General features: G+C 49.4%; 1 protein-coding gene across 1 annotated transcript in view; it reads right to left on the reverse strand.

The window, feature by feature from the left end:
• MYOM2 (myomesin 2) overlaps nt 1-21,718 on the reverse strand; it is a 78,940-nt gene that overhangs the window by 2,877 nt on the left and 54,345 nt on the right. Inside the window, exons 24-36 of the mRNA XM_019668742.1 lie at nt 21,657-21,713; nt 19,077-19,121; nt 18,416-18,552; nt 13,626-13,770; nt 13,450-13,509; nt 11,516-11,583; nt 8,856-8,969; nt 8,573-8,660; nt 7,921-7,959; nt 7,306-7,411; nt 2,631-2,794; nt 2,364-2,400; nt 396-418 (exon numbers count right to left, since the gene is read on the reverse strand). Of these exons, the coding sequence (XP_019524287.1) occupies nt 396-418; nt 2,364-2,400; nt 2,631-2,794; nt 7,306-7,411; nt 7,921-7,959; nt 8,573-8,660; nt 8,856-8,969; nt 11,516-11,583; nt 13,450-13,509; nt 13,626-13,770; nt 18,416-18,552; nt 19,077-19,121; nt 21,657-21,713 (1,083 nt within the window). The remainder of the gene's footprint in view (nt 1-395; nt 419-2,363; nt 2,401-2,630; nt 2,795-7,305; nt 7,412-7,920; nt 7,960-8,572; nt 8,661-8,855; nt 8,970-11,515; nt 11,584-13,449; nt 13,510-13,625; nt 13,771-18,415; nt 18,553-19,076; nt 19,122-21,656; nt 21,714-21,718) is intronic.

Below are 21,718 nucleotides of genomic sequence, written 5' to 3' on the forward strand. Positions count from 1 at the left end.
CCCGAACCCCGGTGCATCCATGTGGTCTGGTGTGGCCCTGAGTCTAGGCCCTGGACGTGGAATAAACTGTGTCCTGAGCCTCTCCTGTGTCTCCCTGTGGCCGCAGCTCACTGACTGGCTCATAAAGGAACACAGACTGACTCATAAAGGTGGGTGGTGACCAGAGGGACAAAGGAAGCCAGAGGGCAGGAGAAGAGGCCACAGGAGGGCGGCTGGGCTGGTGGCGCGGTGCTGGTGGCGGCAGGGGGGCAGGTGAGCAGAGCTGTGGGGGTTTCCAATCAGACGGGAAGGTGTGTGCTTATTATGTAATATGCAAAATTAATATGCTAGAGTACAAGCCCTTTGCCCCTCCCAAAATAATAAGTTGTGCTTGCTATCCTCGAGCGTGTACTTACTTTTCTCTGCAAAAGCAGCTGCCCTAAAAATCAAAGGGGGCAGAGAGGAGAGAATAAGTGAGAGGTGAGCAAACAACAACAAGCACCCACACGTGAGGGCGGAAGGGAGAGGGAACGCTCGCTTTCCTCGGGCGGCTCTAGGCCCCACACTCGGCAGCTGCCTCTGTTTTTCCTGATGGCTCCCACAGCCCGTTTTCACAGGGGGGTGCCCTGTTGTTCAGCTGCCAAAACCCTCAGAAAAGTCTCACGTTCAGACTCACAGATTGGACAGACTTCTTTTTTCACTAAATTCACCAGATTGCATTGGATGAAGGTTTTTAGGTATTTTTGAAAATGTTGGTTTCTAAGTTATCTAAGTTATCCATTCATCCATTCAACAGGTACTTAGCGGATCACCTGGTGTGGGGCAACAGCTGCTCTGTTTTGAATGCTCTACAATTCAGACATACACACACAATCCAAAGTTATTCTTTAAAAAGCTGCTCTGAACAACGCAATGTTATTCAGTGCTAAAAAGAAATGAGCTCCCAAGCCATGAAAAGACACGGAGGGAGCTGAAATGTATATAACTGAGTGAAAGAAGTCAATCTGAAAAGACTACATACTGTAGGATTCCAACTCTATGACATTCTGGAAAAGGCACAACTAAGGGGACATTAACGAGATCAATTATTTCCAGGGGTTGAGGGGAGGGGTGAACAGGGGGAGCACAGGGGACTTTGAGGGCAGTGAGACTCCTCTGTGTGACACTGTGATGGTGGGTACAGGTCATTACACATCTGTCCAAACCCACCGAGCGACACCAAGAGTGATCTGATGTGAACTGTGGACCCTGAGTGATGACGTGTCAATGCAGGTTCATTAGTTGTCACAAATGTCCCATTTGGGGGGCTGTTGATGGTAGGAAGGCTGTGGGTGTGGGGGCAGAAGTGGGGGAGGGTCAGGGGATGTGGGAAATCTCTGTACCTTCCTCTTCATTTTGCTATGAATCTAAAACTGCTCTAAAAAAATAAAGTCTTAAATACCATATGATCTCACTTATATGTGGAATCTGAAAAACTGAATGAACGAGGAAAGTAAACAGAAATAGTCTCAGAGACATAGAGGAACAACTGATGGTTGCTCATTGGAAGGGGGGTGGGGATGAGGGAGAAAGGGAAGGATTATACAGCATAAATAGGTAACTACAATATTGCCACAGGGACAGGAAAGGCAGTTCGGGGAATATAATTAATAATGTTGTAAATATTTTGTAGGGTGTCAGATGTCATGTCATGTTAGGGAGACCACTTCATGGATGGGGTAGAGGCTTGATCACTGCACTGTACACCTGAAGCTGATGTTGTATAATATTGTTTGTCGACTATAATTAAATATATATATATATATATATATATATATATATATATATTCACGGGATGTGGAGTATAGTGTGGGAGTGGAGTCATGGGAATTGTAATAGATAAGTATGATGTTGGGGGGAAATGGGGCGGTGGATTGGGGGAGGGGGGTTGTCACCTCGAGGGGTAAAAGGTATAACTATTGCGCTGTGTTGTACAACTGAATCTAATTCTAAAAATGTGTATTTCATAATAAAAAATAATTAAAAGAAAAAAAATAATAAAGTCTTAAAAAAAGAACCTAACTATATAACTTTTTTTTTAATTGCTCTTTATGATGTGTTGCCACAGTTATAACTATTTCAGAAATTCACCCTTATAATCATTTCAAGCAACCCAGGGTTATTATGACTCTAGGAAGTTAATTTATAAACACATTTATAGTCTAGAAGTCTGCCTGCCCTTGTACATGTGGAATTGCATCAACTGCCGTTTTTATCCCAGTTCCTGGGAACGTCACAAGCCCTGGGTCACCAGGCCTCCACAGCTGTTCCCACCCTCAGCCCAAAGAAGTCCAAGTCACCGCACCCTAGGTGACAGAATAACAAACCCAGCATGCAAAGCTTACTTGAGCCGCTGGAACTCTGCAAACGCTTCATCAAAAGCTGTAAGGAAAGTTTTCGTACGTTAGTAATGGCTTTGGCATGTTTCCTTTTATTCATTCACTCAGACGCTCTGTTGGTGCATCTGCTTAATGAAATCTGACAAGTAGCTAAAGAAGAAATTGAGTTTTCAGAAATAATTTCCTCGGAATGAAAATCATACAGTCAGAATGCTTCCCTCCCGGCACGCTGCGTGGATCAGGAAATACAGAACTCGCAGACACTGGTCTCACCTTCGCCAGACAGGTCCAGGGAGCGCTGGTGGTTGTCCTTGCCGTCAGAGAGCTCAAAAGTGTACTTCCCTTTGTCCTTCTCCGTGGGCTCGCAGATCTGCAGCCAGGCCATTTCTTCGCTGCCGCCAATGCGCATGTGCTCACTGGAGGCAATCTTCGCGTCCCTTTTTAAAAAGGTAGGAGGAACACACTTCAACTTAGAATCTCCCACTATGTGCAGGAAGCCCACGGGGCGCTCCACCGTCTGGGCGGGGCCTCCCCTAACTTGCTGGTGCTTTGGCCACAACACATTTTTCTGGAAGTAATCGTTCACTACATCCGTAGCTCAGATCTGAAAACCTTCTACAATTCAATCTGATACTTAGTTTTTAAAGATACTTGGCTATTTAATACATGCATGTTGGCCACACCATAATGGACTAAAATACTCCATGCAGCATGGCATTTTTTTTCCCCTCAAAACAAGGTTTTTTAATTACATATGATCCAACCATTGCCATTCTAGGAGTGAACCCAAAAGAACTGAAACATGTGAGCAGGGACTCACATGGACATCTGTGTCCCCACATTCACAGCAGCGTGACTCACAATAGACAAAAGGTGGGAGCAGCCCGAGTGTCCGTGGATGGATGGGTAAGCGAAACGCAGTGCACGCACAAGGGGACATCACTCAGCCTTAAAAAGGGAGGGAATTCTGACGCCTGCTACCACGTGGCTGGACCTTGAGGGCGTCATGCTGAGTGACACAAGCCAGTCACAGGACAGACGCTGCGGGTTCCACTCGCAGGAGGCCCCTAGGAGTCGCACTCACTGAGACAGGAAGTAGGTGTGTGTGGGGGGGAATGGGGAGGGGGACGGAGCGTTTCACGGGGACAGAGGCGCAGCTTTGCCAGGTGGAAAAGTTCGGGACAGGACGGTGGTGATGGTGGCACAAGGATGAGAATGCTCTTAACGCCACTGACCTGTGCGCTTAAAAATGGTTAAAACTGTAAAATGTTATGTTGTCCATATTTTACCACAACTTATAAAATTGGAGATAAAGCACTCGATGCCACACCTGCCTTCTAAGGGGCACGTGAGGCCACCCGTCCACAGCACGCACGTGTACGTCAGCTAACTCCGAAAGCGCGTGGACTCAGAGGGAGCGGTGAAGTCCGTAGATGTGACAGCCTCAGGCATGGGAAGGACACACAGGGCCAGAGCGAATCTCGAGGGTGTGGACCCACGTCACTCGTGCCCCTGCTCCCAGGAAGAGGCGCCTCCGTGAAGCCCGTGGCAGGGTTTCCAGGGAACGGGCCACCGCAGGGCTCTGGCCAGTGACCATGCGTTCCTTGGGCTCCCCTGGGAAAGGAGATTCCCCAGCCTCGGCTGTCATGGCCCTTCAGTCAGGGACCCTTCACTCAGCACAGTGTCAGCACGCCGTGGTCAGCACGCAGCGCCGCCAGCCACCAGCCTGTTCGGGGCCACACTGCCCTCGCGCTGGCCCAGCAGCCTTGGAACCCCAGAGCGTGAGGGCGACCCAATCCCCAACATACAGCAGCTGCTGTGCCGTGAAGAGTGACACCCCCAGAGAGGGTGAGGAAGAAAGGCAAGAATGAAGGGAAGTCAGATGACGTCCGGTGGCGTCCGGTGACGACAGGACGAGAGCAGCACACAGAACACACTCTCCATCTGCACAGCTGTTTCTCACACATGTGAGTCAGTGACCCCGAAACTCCTGGGTGTGACGCTAGGGCTGAGGGGGACAGGGACAGGGGACAAGGTCTCTGTGCGGGAGGAAGTCACCACGAGCAAAGGCATGAGGAAACCCTGTGTCACCGACTGAAATGGAGGACATCAGCCTGAATTCAGGCTGTGACACACTTAGCACAGGCGGTGAAACCTGATGCGTGTACGTAAGTGCACACACGGGTGGAGGTGTGCAACCGCCGTCCCTAGCCATCTGCTCAGAGGTCATAAGAGCGCCGACAGTCACCGCGATGGCACACGGGAGGCACGAGTCTGCTGTCTGATGCCACCCCCGGGACCAGGGACAAGCCCTGATTCCAGCTAGTGCAAGAAGTGCAAGATGCATCAGGAATATCCCACAGGCCCGAGAAGCATGAAACCACTCACAAAAGATGGGGACATGTTGACACAGATAGGGGACAACCTGGAGGAGCTCCCAAGAACCAGAGTTGGAACAATTTGAGCAAAACAGTAATAACAACAACAATGAGAATAGTGGATCACAGCCCACAGAGTAAGAGAAACGCCCAAGTCCGTACTGATGTAACGAACTAGTTGTACAAATAAATACCTAGGGGAGGAAGAGTAGCATTCCCTTACGGGAAGAATGCACAAGAAAGGGGGACTTCCAACACACGTGGGGCTGAGGGAACTGCAAGACCGCACGGGGCCCTGGTAGCATGGCTCACCGTCGATGCTCAAACTCATGCGCTCAAGTTTCAGGAGGACCAAGAGATTGGCGAGGTCCCGAGGTGTTTCCCCCAGGACACCGCTGATTACAAAGGGAGAAGGCTGTGCCAAGTGTGCTCGGGAGGAGCCTGGCAAACCAGCCTGACCAGCAAGCTGTGCCAACATCGCTGGTGTCTAGTCTGACAAAACAGGAATAGCTTCCATCTGGTCTCCAAAGGTGGGCTCTATTTCGTACCATGCTCTGTTTTCCCGGTGGCTATCTAGGAAGAACTTATTTTAATAGTCAAATAGTGTAATATAACCAAACGTTCTATTTTTTAGGGATAGCATAGAACTACAGGATGCATTTTAATATAGTTTAAAATACGGTTTAATACTGCTTAGTGGTCAACTCGTATTTTAGTTACAGAAGTGCTGAAGAAAGCCTCATTTTATTGTGTGACAAATTCTGGGTGCAGAGGAGAAAATGCGGAAACCACGGCACCTCCACGAGGCTGTGGACTCACAAAGCGGCCACCTTCTCAGGTGGTCTCTAGCAACCTGTCCATCTGCCACAGCTGCACTGATGCTTGGACCCGTGCCCTTACCTCTCTGTCTGCCTGTCTGTCTGTAATCGACTCCCCAACCCCCACCCCCAGCAGGCCAGACGCCCCTCGGTCCAGTGGTGTCAGAATCAGGCTAACTGGTGTTTGAACCCTGCTCTTTAATTTAAAGGTTGGGTGACAACAAAATGACTTACATTCCTTTTGCTAAACCTCAGTTTGCACATCTAGAAACATGGGGCTCAATACCAGACTCCCAGGGCTTCTGTGGGGCTAGATGAATTCATGAGTTCAGAGTGTGACACACAGTAGCTGCTGTCACGTCTAACGCCAACGCCGCTGATGTGACCCGCCCAGCAGCAGCTCGGGGCACCCGCTCACTGGGAGACCAGCTGTGGGACCACGAGGCTCTCCCGGCGTGGGCACGTTCACGAGGGACTATCGTGCACACATCACAACCGCCCACAACTCACCGCCATAAATAACAGACGTGTGGACAAGGAAGTGAGTGATTCTCCTTTTCCAGGGGAAGGTTCATTCAACTAGAGATTTACTCACTTGCCTAAAACACAGATCCTCATAAATGCTTACATCACAAAGGAGTTTCAGCCTGAACCTCCTGGTGCCGGAACACTTCATGAGCAGACCCTGCCTCTCGTCCATGCGTGGACAAAGCCCTCCGTGTGGGGTCAGGGATGGCCTGATCGGCACCCAGGCCCTGCACACGCAGAGCGGGAAGATCCCAGACATGGCACCCCAAGGCTCAGCCCCCCTGCCTAGCTCACGTCTGCTCCCAAGCACAGCGTTGAGGGGGGAACACAGACATCAGAATTTCAGTAGGGAGAAGATCCAGCAACATGCTCCCTCTTAGCTCACATAGATCCACCTACACAAAATAATGCTCCAAAAATAATCACAGCCAAAGAGTTTGATTTTGAAAGGTTGATGAGAGAAATGGGACCTCTAAAGATATGTGGGCGCCTGGGGTAGCGTTTAGGGAGGAACTTCAGAGGTTGGCAGACTGACCCCATTGAAAAGTGACCAAAAATGCTGCCAATGTCCTCAGGTTAGAGTAGAGATGGGCCGGAAGGAGGTCCCTGCTCCGTCTGCCCCCATCTCAAGCTGTCTCCTCTGCGGTCACCCCTGAGGACAGGGTGACCCTGACCTTAGCCCTCTTTTCTCAGAGACGTGCTGCTTGGAGGGGTGTTTAGAGATGAGCTTGGGAGACGGGTAGGAAAGAACCAGACCCCACGGGGCTGGGCGACAGGACACGGCACGCGTTGTGATGGTTACGGAGGTCTCGGGTGTGTACAGTGTGAACGGCCGCCTGGAGCAGCGCCCGGGCAGCGGGCAGGACACTCGGGAAACGGGCCATGTGCAGGGCTCGGCCTGGCCGCCTTCCTTCTTCTGCGCTCAGTACGGAGCTGGTTTTTCTTCCCACTCTTTCTAATCAGTCTGCTGGGAACGCGGCAGACCGGGGATCTGCGGTGTGGTCCTCGCTACTCTTCTCCCGTTAGCTCCATGCTATCCCCCATACCCTGTGGCACCAGGACAACCACCTCGGCCGAAACTGAGACGCTGAAAAGTTCGCCCCTGGCACCTCCCGGCATTTCTCCCTGCCCTCCCATCGCCACAATGGCCCCCAGCCCCTAGCCAAGGATTGTCATGTTTTTTTCAAAACTACAAAGTACAGTAAGGACGGCTCTCATACTTACTTGTGATACCAGTTCACTCTCATTTCTTCGGTAAAATATTTCATGAAACACTGAAGTCTGATTCCGTCTGGGGTGCAGAGAATCTTTAGTGGAGAGGCCGACGCCCCTGCAGAAGATAAGACAGAGTAAGAAACGCGGCCGTGCCGGGTCAGCACGGAAGGTGCTGTGGCCAGGTGCCTCTGCTGTCCCAGCCATGAACGTGCTCGCACGGTCATACAACCTGCAAGGGAGAATTTATTTGCAAAGCTAAAAAGTGGTTTCATACATGTGACATGAAGGCAGAGGTTTAAATTCAGTCCTGTGATTCATCATTTATCAGAAAGGCGCTGATAGCAGTCACATACAATGCAATCGTCCAAATTCACCCACAGCAAGTGGAACAGTGGCTAGCCGGGAAGTCCGAACTGGACTGTTGTTCTTTAAAGTAAAACATACTCTACATGTGATGCTGAAAATCCCCTCAGAAGCCCTCCCCAAAGCCCTCAGACAGCACCCTGCCTTTTAAGCCAGGCCATTGCAGGATGTGCCCGCAGCTCCCCGCGGTGGCAGGCGCCCTTCCCAGGTAACAGTGATGCGAGCACCTGAAGAGACTGAAATTAGAGGGCATTTACTTACCGCAGACTCGGCTCATCGCCAGAATTATATCCTCATACACTAAAAGAGAGAGGGGAAAGGCACCGTTACTAGACATAATTGTATCAGAAAGCAGCTTTTCATGTTTAATTAAATTGATGCAGGAAATCGTGATGTTAGTTTGAAAAATGAAACATTAAACTGGCAATATTTATCTATAACAGGCTTAGGTGTGTAATAAATCCTTCTAACCCATATCCACTTTTTAAACAAGAAACAGGAACATTTCACTCAACATAAACCCAACTATACATTTAACTGCATTGCTTCATCACAGCTTCAATCATTTTAACTACTGGGTTGTCGGAAAAGTCATGATGCATTTTTGCAGTGAAAAACAGAAAAAATATATCATGACTTTTCCGACAACCCAATACGTTAGGCAGAGGATAAAACTTGGCTTATGAGGATGGACTAAAATAACATTGCATAGAAACCCAAAATAGTACCATACATTTTCTTAAAACACTGAAACAGCTTTGCATGTAACTAAAGTACAAGTCTGTTTTCTTCTGTGTTTCTGCTAAAGAAACAACGTGCACTGCAGCCAACGACACAGATGAAGGCGTCTGCGTAACACTCATCCTGCTGGCGAAATGCACTGCTTTTGAGCAGCACCAAGGTCTGATTTTACCTTTGTCGGCGATCACCAGGATGGACACATCTTGACCTCTCTCGTCTTTCAAGGTCGCCTTGTATTCACCATGATCCTTCTTGGACAACTGCAAATAAAGCACATCCCACATGTAGGTGACATCAATGCCATGGTATAAAATGCAACACATGTTCACACCTTTTCTTTGCAAACCGTGGACATGAGGGGTGCAAACCGGGAGATAACGCGGGATTTCGGAGTCGTGTGAAAGAGCTGTGCAGTTTCGCTCCTGTCTCAGATTACCTAACACGGTCTAATGTACCTTCGGTATGAGCAGCTCACAGATGCCCTTCTCCAGGTCGGGCACATCTTCAGTCTCGTACAGAGCATCATCCTTCAGCCATCTGAACACTGTCTCTTTCTTGGTGTTTGCGACCTACAAGACGGAAGTCTTACGTTTAGTGTGGGAACCACTCTGGCTCATGAGAAAAGAGTCTGTTCTGACTTCATATCATAGACCTTAAAAAGAATCAATTGTGATTTCAGACAGGCTCAGACAGAAGCTCATGGAAAAGCCAACGGCCCTGACGACGGCAAACACGTCACTGTGTCCCAGCTTCTAAAACAGTGAGGCCCTCACAGCTGTACCAGGAAGAACAAGCAAGTCCTCACGCTGCAGCCCAGGCAACGAGACGGAGCTTGTGGCTTACAGGGAACGTCAGTAATAAAGACAAGTTGTAAGTGATGGATTTTGAATTCATAAACAATATAAAAGATTCTGAGGTCTATAAAACTGCAGGGGCTGCTTCCTTGTTCTATGACGTTTCGGATACATCACATAGAAGGAGAGGAGCCTTAACGTAGGATCTGCCCAGTGGGGTGAGGACTTCCCTCGCAATTCTTCTGGGACATTAGCTTCAACTCGAAACTACATTTCACAAAATTCCACAGACCAGTAGCCTCTGAGGCCCCACGCTCTGCCCTATGCATCCTGCGGAAGAGAGAACGTCCCGGCTCCCTGGGAACGGGGGGCACCAACCCCATTGGATTCTACGGAGATGACGAGTCTGCACTCACCTCCCACAGGCACTCGGCAAAGTGACGACGGAAACAGATCAACAGAGGGATTAGTTCTGATGGGGCAACACATTGTAGGGTTTCCACGTGGCTCTGTCAGTGACGCGGGAGCATGGAGTCCCCAGTCAGCAGGGACTCTGCATGTCTCACTCACACGTGAACCCAGGGTGTAGCCCTGTGCCCGGCACAGGATGCTAAGTCCATAAATTAGGGATACTGAAGGGAGCATCTCCTGTGAGACTAGGGAGTCGGACCTTCCTTCTGAAGTCAGAACCATGAGTTGTAACAAGTGGTAGGATGGACCGTGGCCCAAGATTCCCGCAGACAAGCCCATTAGCCTAACCCTTAGAAAGCTCCTTAGGTGCCCGTTTTCATGCCACCCCCACCGCTGACTGTCCCTGACCATGAGTCAGTGCTGCCCGTCCCTGTGCACTAAACAAAAACCTCTCCAATGGCCTTCAGTCTCTGTTCTCTAAAACCAGAATCCTCGATGAGATTATTTCTCCTGTAACTGGGGGGTCTTACGCCCCTAAATCACCAGTGGTTTCTCCTGTGGACTGTGCAGTTTCTCCCAACCACGCTTCATATGAGGGCACCCGGCCAGACCATCCATGTCCTGAGAAGGCAGTAACGAGACAGCTGCTTCAACACCAGGGCCACGCCCGACCCACCCTTCCCAGCCAGTGCCGCCAAGTCTCCACGCGTGCTGACGAGGCGTTTCTGTCAGACTCTCTTGTGTCTGGCTGAAGTTTCCGTCTTCCACTTTGCTTTTGAAAATGCTCTTCTGTGAAGCCATCACGAGAGTATATCCTCGCATAAATCCTCCATGTGCTTTATGTAAGTAAATGAAAAAAATAACCATCTGCCAAAGCACTACTAAGTGAAAACTACATAGAAAGAGGGTTTGCAGAATTACAGGTGGGCAAGGGACCCAAGCATGCAAATTAAGTGCATTAAACTGGAAAATACTCAAATCTCAAGTAATATTCAGTTTCTTCAATATCTGTGTGCAAAGATGCCCGGCTCACTTTGGTAAGGGAGCTCTAAGTACTATCAGGTATTCCCAGGATGGCACACCCCCTACGGTGACATGAGAGCACACGGAAGCAAAGTCCCCCTGTTTCCCCAGCGCCGTGGTAAGCGCGCGCACGCCCACTGCGCGCCCCGGCCTAGAAACAAGAGCCGCCACAGGGCCACCCTGTCGGGTCTGCTCTCTGAGTCGCTGATGACCGAAAGAACTGACTTCTGCAGTGCTGATGTCTAAAAACTTGAAGATACATACCTTTTGCTTATGACAATCATTTGAGAAAATTGCTGTTTTTCCCATATACACGAACTACATCTACAGCCTGTCCTCAGTAAAATCTTGTGGGGTTTTTCCCTTTAAATATCTGCTGTGTTTTCATTTGTTCAGCTAGACCAGCCAAAGCCTCCCTCCCTTGCAGCTTCTTTAGCAGTAAACGTCCTTTCTTCTATAAATGTTTTTGCCTCTGAGCCTTCCATAGTAACAATTAAGGCTTACTTTATTACTGAAGTTTTAAAACTAAAGAAGCATCTTATTCCTGAAACGTACCTTTTATTTCCTAAAGAAATCATATGAACAGCATGGAAATGACCAGATAAGCTTCACCAATAGCACACTTTCTCATAAATTCACTTACTAAAATTACAATAAACATTTCCGTGAACTGCCTACTTGAGTCTTCTTTTGCACGGCACTGTAATCTATTCATGAGGAGCAAAGACAAGACTGAAAGTCTAAGAACCAAACGTCGCTGCGTCCACGCACGCCTAACCCAACCCCGTGCACGTCACGGCCGTGGCCGCAGCTGCTTTCCTGAAAGGCGTCCCGAACCCTCACAAAAAGGGGCCTCTCAGGGCTTCCCGGTCAGACCCGACGCTCACCTTACAGACAAGACGAACTTCACACTCCTCTGTAACGTCCCAGTGCAGGTACTCAGCAAAATGAGGACCTGGGGTTAAAAAGTAAGACGGGGATGTAGTGTGTGTATTACACACATGTATTTTACACACACACATGTGCACATATGTGTATTAGTATTTTATATTTATACTCATATTACTTATAATTATACTGCATTTTTTGCAAAAGAAAACAGCTGTTCAGTGTGAACCCGAGATTAACTGGCTCTCAGGGCTCTGAGTTAACATGTGTGCAGGTGACTCTGCTGAAACCTGTGTACCCGAGTGGGGTCGTGCTGTCTGACCTCGCTTTCTTGCCAACATCCAGTATCTACTGCTCTTTAGAAAGAATAAGGAAATCATATTTTTTTCTCTAAGTGAACCTCCAATGGCATAGCATATAACAAACTTTTAAAACAGGAGAATTCATAGAGATAAGATGAAAAAAATGAAGCTTGGCCTAGCAATTTTGCAAATGTGTAATATTTTGAAATCAAATATGGACTTATATGTTTTTCAAAAATATCATTTTTATTCAAAACAAATGCAGCAGTAAATCATATACTAATAACATCATTAGCCCATTGAACACAAAAATGCAAAACAGATTTAGAAAATATTTATTGATTTCTTTCATGTCAATATGTTCTACAAAGTTAAAAAATTCATAATGTAGAAATGAGTAAAAAAAATTTTGACTTAAAAATAAAAATAACTAAAAACAATAAAAATAAAAAAGAATGTCTTGATTTTTTATTTTATAATCCATATTCTAATTTTTTTTGAAAGGCACAGAAATCTCATATAAAACAATGTATTTAAATAAACCCTTGGGTTATCTTTCAGGCTCTAAAAATGTATTCATTTTTCTTTGTATCTAGTTAGTATGTATTTTTAAAAACAATATATTTAAAATGTATTGTTTGCAGTTATACAGTTAAAACATTTAAAAGTTTAAAAGTTATCTCAGTTTTAAGTAAAATAACAAGCTCCTGGCAGCTGGACTAGTTTCTTCTGACTGCTCTACATTTCCAAGCCCAAGAATTCACCCCAACGCACCCACCTATGTTCGTTTTTTGGGGGGTTTTTTTTTTGTCAAAATGCTAGACCTGTAAGATGGAGGCAGCCTTTCCTTTTATAACCACTGTTATAAAGTCAGTTTCTTTTGGTCCATCTGCTGAGTACTGAGCTGCGCCCTGTAAGAAGTGTTAGGGACCTACAAAAATTATGGGGGTTCAAGTTCATAAGCCCCGACACGGATGGCTCAGGGAAGGGTTGCCATGGAAACCAAGGGGTGCGTGTCATCGGGACACTACGGGAGGCACAAGCCCACGCTGAGCTCTGAGCGATGCCTGGGTTTGAACAGCTTCCTGGGACAAGACGGACAGAACGTGCCCACCCGAGGAAGACGTTAACAAGCCATCGGCTCGTCCAGAACGCTGTGCTGTGCGTGGAGGGGAATGAAATGCGGGTCTGCAGGAGGCGAGCCTCATGTCTGGGAGGCATGGAGTCATTAGGTGCTTTAGGCGAAGGACTGCCTACAAGAAATGCTCAGGAAAACTCATCGCCCCGCCGTGTGTGAAACAGACTAGGTAGTTACTTAGCAAGTCAGCCAGGCGGCCTGGTTAACCTGGCCACTTCCCTAACCCGGAGACGGACAGAAAATACGGACGCTAAACAACAGATCCTGGGGCTTTCAAAGGTAGAAGCAAGAAAAACACACACATGAAATAAAGGAAAGGGGCGAAGAACAGAAAAGTACCCAAATTTCTAGAGCTAAGAAACGGTCTAACTTCCAGATCATCAGAACAGCGTTTAGTCATCGGGCAGCGAGTGTGTGGGGTCTGCTTTAAACGGATCCTCAGATCCTGACTCTTTGCTTTATGCTGTGGTGCTTGAGCAGCTCAGCCACCTACCTTGTTTCCTGAGAAATTCTTTCCTTTGAAACTCAGCCTCTTCTAGGACAGCCTTGAACGCTAAATTCAATATTTAAGGGGGAAAAAGACATGAAATATGTTTGCTTCACTCTAGTTAAAAAAATTTGCTCTGAATTTTCATCTACGGACATAAGAAAAGATTCAGTACTGCTTACCATCTCCAATAAGAACCAGAGAAGATTGGTTTTTGGCTTTTCCGTCATGAATCTGCACTGTGTAGGTACCTTCATTCTCAATAGTAAATTGATCCATCACCATCTCAATGATGCCAGTTGACTTGTCACATTTAATTTTGTGTGTCTGGAGCAATACAGGAAACAGAATTCCACAGTGAAGTTCCTCCTCCCAGGGACCCTCCGACATTGAATACTTACACGGACTGCTCTATCTGGAGGTTAGGACACATGGCAAACACACGCTGAACTTTAATCCACCACACCTCTTGGTGAACCAAACATCAAGTAAGGGACACACGTTCTTTCGGTCCTGTGTGTGGGGAGACCCAGCACGAGGCCCCGGCAGAATGGCTGCTTCCCGGACACATCTAATGTGACAGCTACTATGTGGGGGACAAAGACAACACGGTGGCCTTCACAACCACGCTGCCCTCAGCTTCCAGGGACGCTGGGACCACAGGCTTCCAGGCAGCTGCCTTTGACCAGGGTGCAGAAGCCCACAGAGGGGATTGGGACATTGTGGACGTGCCCGGACGACAGCCATGCAATGCCAGCACCCTCCGTCACCCCTCAGCCCAGTACGTGTCCCCACAGCAGGGTCTGTCCCCACGCTCGCCCGGTGGCTTTTCTGAACACCAGCCCCACTCACTCATAATCAGCTCAAGGAGGGCCTTCCTGGAATTGTCCTTGGCTGGGTGCACGTCCGTGTCCCACCCCCCACCCCATCCCCCTCACTGGGCCTTGGGTCCAGCCATCTCCATGCCTTCTGTCTGTCTGCCTGTCTGTCCTGCTAGAAGGTGAGTCCTTGAGAGGCAGGGCTGTCGCTGGTCTCCACAGCCCCACCCGGCAGCTGGCACAGTGCCTGGCAGGCAGTGACACCACATGAGCGTGGGGTCTTCACAAGGACATCGGCCTGGGGCACAGCAGCTCAGGGGGCTGCCCTGGCACCAACGTGGCAGGTCTCCTGACGCTGCTGAGCGATGCTGAGCAAAGTTTTCTTCAAGGACACGCTTATTCCTTGTCGTCCCACGGCTGTTCTCCCGGAGCAAACTGCTGGTCGTCACTCATTCAACCTGCAGCTCCCAGCAGCTCCGACTATGTTCACGGCTGCCAGGGCCACAAAGGACGCCCGCAGGACACAGACAACGGGAGACGCGGATGCCTGAGTCCCTACAGCTCAGCAGAAAGCAGTCCCACGAGGGGAACCTTACAGGTGAGGGCAGTGGGTGGTCCAGAGAGCGCGCCCTTCCCCCGATGGACCCCGGGAAGCCTCAGTGAAGCCGCCGCGTCCTGCTGTGTCCCTCAGCCCCAAACTGTGACCACGCCCTTCCTCACGCCCCTCCAGCAACAGCACAGGTGGTCACGAGGGCCCTGCCGTCCCCTGTGTGGGCAGCAGCTGACCGGGGACGCTCTCCCAGCACTGCCTGCACGTTCACAGGCCACCATCTGTGATGACTCTGGACCACGTTGCCCTGCCCTCAGGTAACGTGACAGGGTCTCAGGTGGGACAGAAACAGGCTCTGCCACCCCAAATGTGCCACTTTGGCATCTACTTATTTTGAACTAAAGTCACCTAAGGAACAGCCAGTGCAGGGAGGGCACTCTGGCCTCCTTTGTCCCCCTAAAAGCCGGAGGGGACAAGACTTCGTGACCCCACTGGCTCCAGCATCCCACACCCAGAACTAACAAGACGACAGAGGATGCCAGTGTTTGCTGGTGACATTTCTGCTGGTGGCCACTCTTCCTTTCCAGTTGAGCCCAGCAGGGATTTCAGCAACAACGGCCCAACCTGAATGGCGGTCTCACCCTTGGACGTGGGAGGTCCTTGGAACAAGATGAAAAGCAGGAATCTGCCAGCGGCAAGTAAAGCAGGGATGATGCCACAGGACGTGCCCCCCTCCCCCCACGGCCCTCATTGCTTCCAAAACAAGAGAGTCACAAAGCTTTTCTCCCTGCAGGTGACTAACAGCAGATCTGTAAGTTTAGGCAGAAAAGCAGTCTTCATTTTCTGACACACCTCGTGTGTTTCCTGTCACAATGCTCGCCTTTTCCTCTAAGGTTACGGTCACGTTTTGATATTGCAAACGCCAGCGTCACAAATGAGCATTTCAAAGACGAGTATTAGCAAAAGGCCAGCTGTGTCCACTTCATCTCACAGTTCACGTCCCTCGGCCTCCGGGCACCGTTTGAGTCCTTCTGTCTGACACTGGCAGCTGGGTCTTCTCACGTCTTTCCCTCTGTCCCCGCACGTCCCAGGCCACATGCCTCCGTCTGCTCCCTCGGTTCCTGCGGTTACTGCACGCCGGCACTGGGCACGGGTGGGGGCGCGCTGACGCCTGCCCGCCCCTGGTCCCGCAGGCCCCACTCCAGGAGCCACCACCCTGGGACCCTCCGACTCCGGCAGCCTCTCCTCGGAAGCCAGGCAGCACTCACGGGCCTGTTTCACACACTCTCAGTCGTGTCGCTTCTGTCATTCTCTACTTGAAGCTCATCTCACGACAGCCTCCAGGAGGGCGCGTGCATGTCTCACTGACCCGTCCCTGCTGTTTGGTTAGCTGTGGCGCAGACTCAGAAAGATTCACCACCACCCACTGGGAAAAAGGAAGGGAGCCATGTTCCTGCTGGGTAACTGGATGCTTCGGGGCCGTTTAATCAAACGTGACTTTTGGGTTTTAAATGAATACAGCCCAGGCCTTGGCTTCCGGCAAACAAAAAAATCACCGTCACAGCTAGAAATTATTTCAAACATGTAAAGCACACATATGTGCTTACATAAGATCACCTAGATTTTTTTCTCAACGGGAAGCCAGGGCAGGAAATTGGAGTATAAAATGGTAGAGACGGGAATAGATGAGACAGCGTGACCGCAGGCTGCTTCTCGAGAGAGTGCGCTTTCAGAAACACTCACTGCAGGACGCGGTGACACGCTGTCGCCTCCCTGGAGACGCCAGCACTTCTTGGGGTACAGTGAGCAGAAAAGGACGTGACGGCTGCCATGGGCGCAGCTTGCCGGGGTCCTTGAGTTTCCTTAGAGCGTGGAGTGTTTACTTCTGACTACAAACAGCAAATTCCAAGCTGATCAGCCAAATGCACTGTCTCATTTGGTATGTCTTTCTGCTCACGTCAGACCTGTTTGCAGAGAACTGGAGGAACCTACTCCAGTTGGGCCTGAGACGGAGGAAGGTACCACACTCGAGAACCGGAGTCTTCCCAACCCAGCAGCCTCTGCACCGTCTCAGTTGCCGCACTGCAGCCTCGGGGCAGGTTCTAGAAACTCAAGAGCTTCTTGCTCGTGCTATGATGCAGCCAGAGGAAGCTTAGTGACTATGTGGGGGCCATAAGTACAGGCTTTTGTGTGACTTTTACAGAATAGCATCCATTTTCACATGGGAAAGTCCCCAGTGGATGGCTAATTAAAGAAGTGAAATGGAACAGTCACCTTCCGAGAGGTGGGCCAGGTAGCAACGAGACGCTCTCCACAGCAGGTAGAAAATGCTCATCAAAAGATGTGCAAATAAAGTGCAATCACACGCGGTTCCATTTCATTTCCCAGCATGCTCTCTGCTTGAGAAAATTCCCGCACTGGCCTGGATCGTGCAGCGCCTCCCAGAGATAAAACCCACCCTGTTGGCCTCTCTGCAGCCAGGAGGAAACGGCATGCCTTCTGCTCATTAGCCGAGCTCCCAATTTGCACAATTCCCAAAGTGTGGCATTAGTCTCATGGGAAGGACTGCCTGGATACAAAAAACCACATGAGCTCTGTCCTTGCAAGATGACTGCCTGACAGACGTTCGTCCAGCCAGCTAAGCTTTTCCAAATGCCCACCAGACACTGAGTCGGGGCCAGAGATGAGGAGACCAGCTCAGAGAAAGGGTCAGTGCTGCCCTTGTGGCCTGAGTGGTTCCGACACCACAAGCATTCTACTAATATTCGTGCAGTGGACAAATGAACGAGGAATTCAGGACTTAGTGGGACAGTGACATATACCAATGACATCACACACCGGGCATCATAAAAGATACCAGAGGAAGTAAAGACAGTGGGATGAGGACCCCAAGCTCAGCACAGAGCAATAAGGGTCCATCAGATGCCTGTCCGCTTCCTGGGCCCTCAGGTGTGCTGGCGTTGTCAGAGGAGAGGAGGACATCGAAACCCAGCCAACGTCCCAAAGCCAGAGCAGGAATACCTGTGACAACTGTAAAACTCATGCTACACAGTTAGAAGGAGAACCCGAGCAAAGGGTTCGTATCCTAGCAAGTTATGCATTTGGGGCAGTTCTGCTGCTCTCTGCCCAGTGGTGCCGGGAGCAGCTGGGGAGGTTAGGGAAGGAGAAACCGACTTCCCAGCTGACACCTTCTGTGGAAGCTCTCGGTGGGGGCACTGCTCACAAGGGAACAAAAATACACGCTGTCACAGCCACGACAAAGGACAAACAACCTGGTCCATCAGGGATCTCCTCCCCCTGCCCAACATAACCTGAATCTTTTCGTAAAACCAAGCTCAACATCTCTAAAACATAGTTTGCCGTTTTTTAATTCTAACAGGCTTGGATTTAAAAGCCCCCTAACCACTTAATCTAACCCAGATCAAATCTCTGAATGTTGCAAGAATCAACCACCTCCAGTCACTTTGTCAGCCTCCTGTACCCAAGGTCTATGGCTCAAAAGGGGTCGAAACACACACAGAACGGTGACCAGGTAGGTGACCAGGTACCTGGCAGGGGGCTGTGGAGGGCGTTGCAGAGCCAGGACTCCGCCGGCAAGACTCACCTCACTGTCTGACACTTCTCGGTCATTAATGACAAATCGGTAGCTGGCGTCGGGTGATAACTGCTCAGCCTGCAGCCAGAAGCGAACCTGGCCCTTATCGAAAACCTCATAAGCTAATTCTGATTTCAGAGGAATCGCTACAGAAAGAAAACAAACCGCATGTCAATAATGTGTGAACCCTTATGAGAGCGAATGGCTGCACAGTGTAGGAAAACATTAATCCCCGTTATTAGATTTTCTGAGAATGTGAAACCTCGGAGTATTGAATTGGATTGTGAAAACCAAAGATAAAAAATAAAGCTCAAGCTAGCCTGTGGTCGTGTCCAGAGCCTGCACCATGGGGGGGCTGCGTGTGCATGTGCGAGCTTTCTCGACAAGCCCAAGGGCTGTACTTGGAAATGCAGCTCCTGTTTTATAGACATCACCCTCGGGTTAGGGACGGCCGCCCTACCCACAAATTCAAAACGCGCTCCATGCGATGGAAGTGTCTACAAGTGACAGTCTACGCCAGTCTCTGTTTTAAGTGAAGAGGTGACGAGGCTGTAAGCTGGTGCATGAAATGAGGCTGCCCTTCCCCAAGGGTCCCGCCTGCGCGCCCCGCATAGGTGAGCGCACCCTGCCCCACAGGCAATCACCATTTCAGGGTTCCAGGCTTACTTACTGGGGTTTCTGATTTCATTGCTCAGTGCCATCAAGCGTTCACGCTCTGAAATTAAGAAAAACATGTTCACTGATTTGGAGCCTGCACACCCACCCAGCAGTCTGCACACAACTGCAAGTCTAACAATAGCAGCGGTTGACCGCACCAAGATCTAACTGAGGGGGTGAAAGAAATCTGAACTAGAAGTGAAAGGACATGGGGTGACTTTCACCTTTGAATAGTCTCTTCAATAAGCAAGTAAGTTACTTGCAACTAAGATCCCCACATGTAAATAACCCACTTACTAAAAGGCCAGGTTAGAGGCCGGCAGAGTGGCTCAGTTGGTTAAGAGCTTGCTCAAGAGCGCAAGCTCTGAGCAACAGCATTGCCGGTTCGATTCCCACATGGGCCAGTGAGCCGCACCCGAGCTGAGCTGCTGCTGAGCTGCCAACAGGTGGCAGGATGGCTCAGTTGTTGAGAGCATGTGCTTCTAACAACAAGGTCGCCTGTTCGAGATGGTGGGTTACGCCCACAACTAAAGACTGAACTCAGCACCCTGAGCTGAGATGCCGCCTGGGTGGCTCAATGGACAGAGTGTGCGCTCTTAACAACAAGGCTGCTGGTTCGACTCCCACATGGGATGGTGGCTACGCCCACCCGCAAATAAGATTGAACACAGCACCTTGAGCTGAGCTGCACAACTGGACTTGGAGCTGAGCTAGCTGCACCCTCTACAACTAAGATTGAACAACTTGGCTGCTCCCCTTCCCAATTCCCCAACACTGTTTCCCTCCCTAAAATCCCAATAAAATTTTTTTTAAAAAGGCCAGGTTAGGGCGCATTAGGGCAGAAGTCTGGGGCGTGCAAGGGTGGCGCGCAGGCAGGTGTATTCCTGGAAGAGAACACGCTGCAGATCCATTTCCGGGTCCTCTCATTTCTAAAACTGATCTGGCAGAGAACGTGCTGGTGGTCCGTGACTGTCCTCCCCTTCAAGATGCCCTTCAACATATCTGTCAGCCCCCAGGCTCTCACCATGTGAACGTCTTCCCTCTCTCTCCCTCCCTCCCTCCCCCCTTCCTTCCTTCCTTCTTTCCTTCCTTCCTTCCATCTTAAACTTGGAATTTAGAAATGAGATCATGGCCACAAAGGGATGAACATATTTGTTTGAAATGAAAAATGAAATTGGACTTTTCCTGATCAAAAGCAAACTCCGTCTGGATGACAGGTTTGATAGTGAGGACGGACTCTCCCAATCAGGTCATATGGTAGGAATTTCCATAAATCCAATGAGCTAAATCTGCAGTTCCAAGGTGTTGCCTAAAATATATTTAAAGTCCACGTACAACAAAATATGCAGGTGTGTTCACCCTTTGCAACTATTTAAAATCCAGGTGAAAAAGTCACCCATAACCTTTAAAATGGTGCAGAGGATTTCATCGCTTTTCAGAATTCCTTAAGGATGTTTTGTGGGCAGAAAACTGAACCCCACTGAGTGAGGATCAGAAGGGGCAGCAGAGAGACCGGCAGCGGATTCAGGCCATTCCTGCCCGTGTGTGGGCAGCAGCCCACTGCAGACCCCGGAACACAGACAGCACAGACCCCTGTGCTCCCTCCTGCCACGTCTCACTAAATTTGCAAGAGCTGACCCGACTGACCCAACACCTGAGCCACGCCTGCAGGCGCCTGAAGCCATCGGAACACTGCCTCCCACTTTGGATATCGGCCTCTCCTGCCCACGCCACCTGGCACCACCAGGTGTCAGGTTTCCTCAGGACCTCACCCTTAGCCCGCCACCAAGCAAGATGCTGACTGATAGCAAGGGTTTGCCTCTCAAGCTTAAGGCATCCCAGAAAACAGTGCATTTCAGCAGAGGACTCAGAGACTCAGAAGCTTTCAAAGACCCTGAAAACGCGAGGTTTGAGGATTCTGTCCAGTGCTACACAGCTCACTCCACCTCACTGACTGTTCATTTAGAAAAAACTTCCTACAGGCTGACCCAGACCTGCAGAAGTGTAGATAAGGACTGAACAAGAAAATATACACCCAAGCAGTAAAGCACCCCGCCTCTGAGATCCGTAAACTGACCTATGAGAAATGATTGCTTTTCCCCGAGTCACAGTAAACAGACTTTCGCCACTTCTTTCTGCTATGTTCTCTTTGTAAGACAGTGAGAGATTTCGACTACAGCAACTAAACACTATCGCACACACATAAATATAGGTAGACTTGTTTTCTTCGTCGTCCGATTATTCAACATTGGCAGGAAAGAGAGGATCTTCCAAATTACGTCTCATTAATTTCATGGATTTATTTGCTAATATGCTACTTCCTACTTGCCAAACTACTGAAATGTAACTAAACCTCAACTTTGAACGCACTGCATAAGCAGTATGTCCTGAACCAGGAGTTATTTGGTGGATAGAAGACAAACTCTAGAGGTTGTTTAATTTCTAAAGCAATTTTTGGCTTATATAAATAGTCCCCACGCCCAGTCTCCCACAAAACCCTTCCTCTAAGCAAATAAGGCTTTTCCATGCTAGTGCCAATCTTTGAAAGTGTTATAAAGCTCAAAAAAGACAGCCTGTGTCATACAGACATTACCTCCTTCATCCATGACAAAGCTGGAGGACACTCCATCCGTGTCACTTACAGACACAGAGTAA

The sequence above is a fragment of the Hipposideros armiger genome, unplaced genomic scaffold, assembly GCF_001890085.2.
Source record: "Hipposideros armiger isolate ML-2016 unplaced genomic scaffold, ASM189008v1 scaffold_538, whole genome shotgun sequence".
Classification (NCBI taxonomy): domain Eukaryota; kingdom Metazoa; phylum Chordata; class Mammalia; order Chiroptera; family Hipposideridae; genus Hipposideros; species Hipposideros armiger.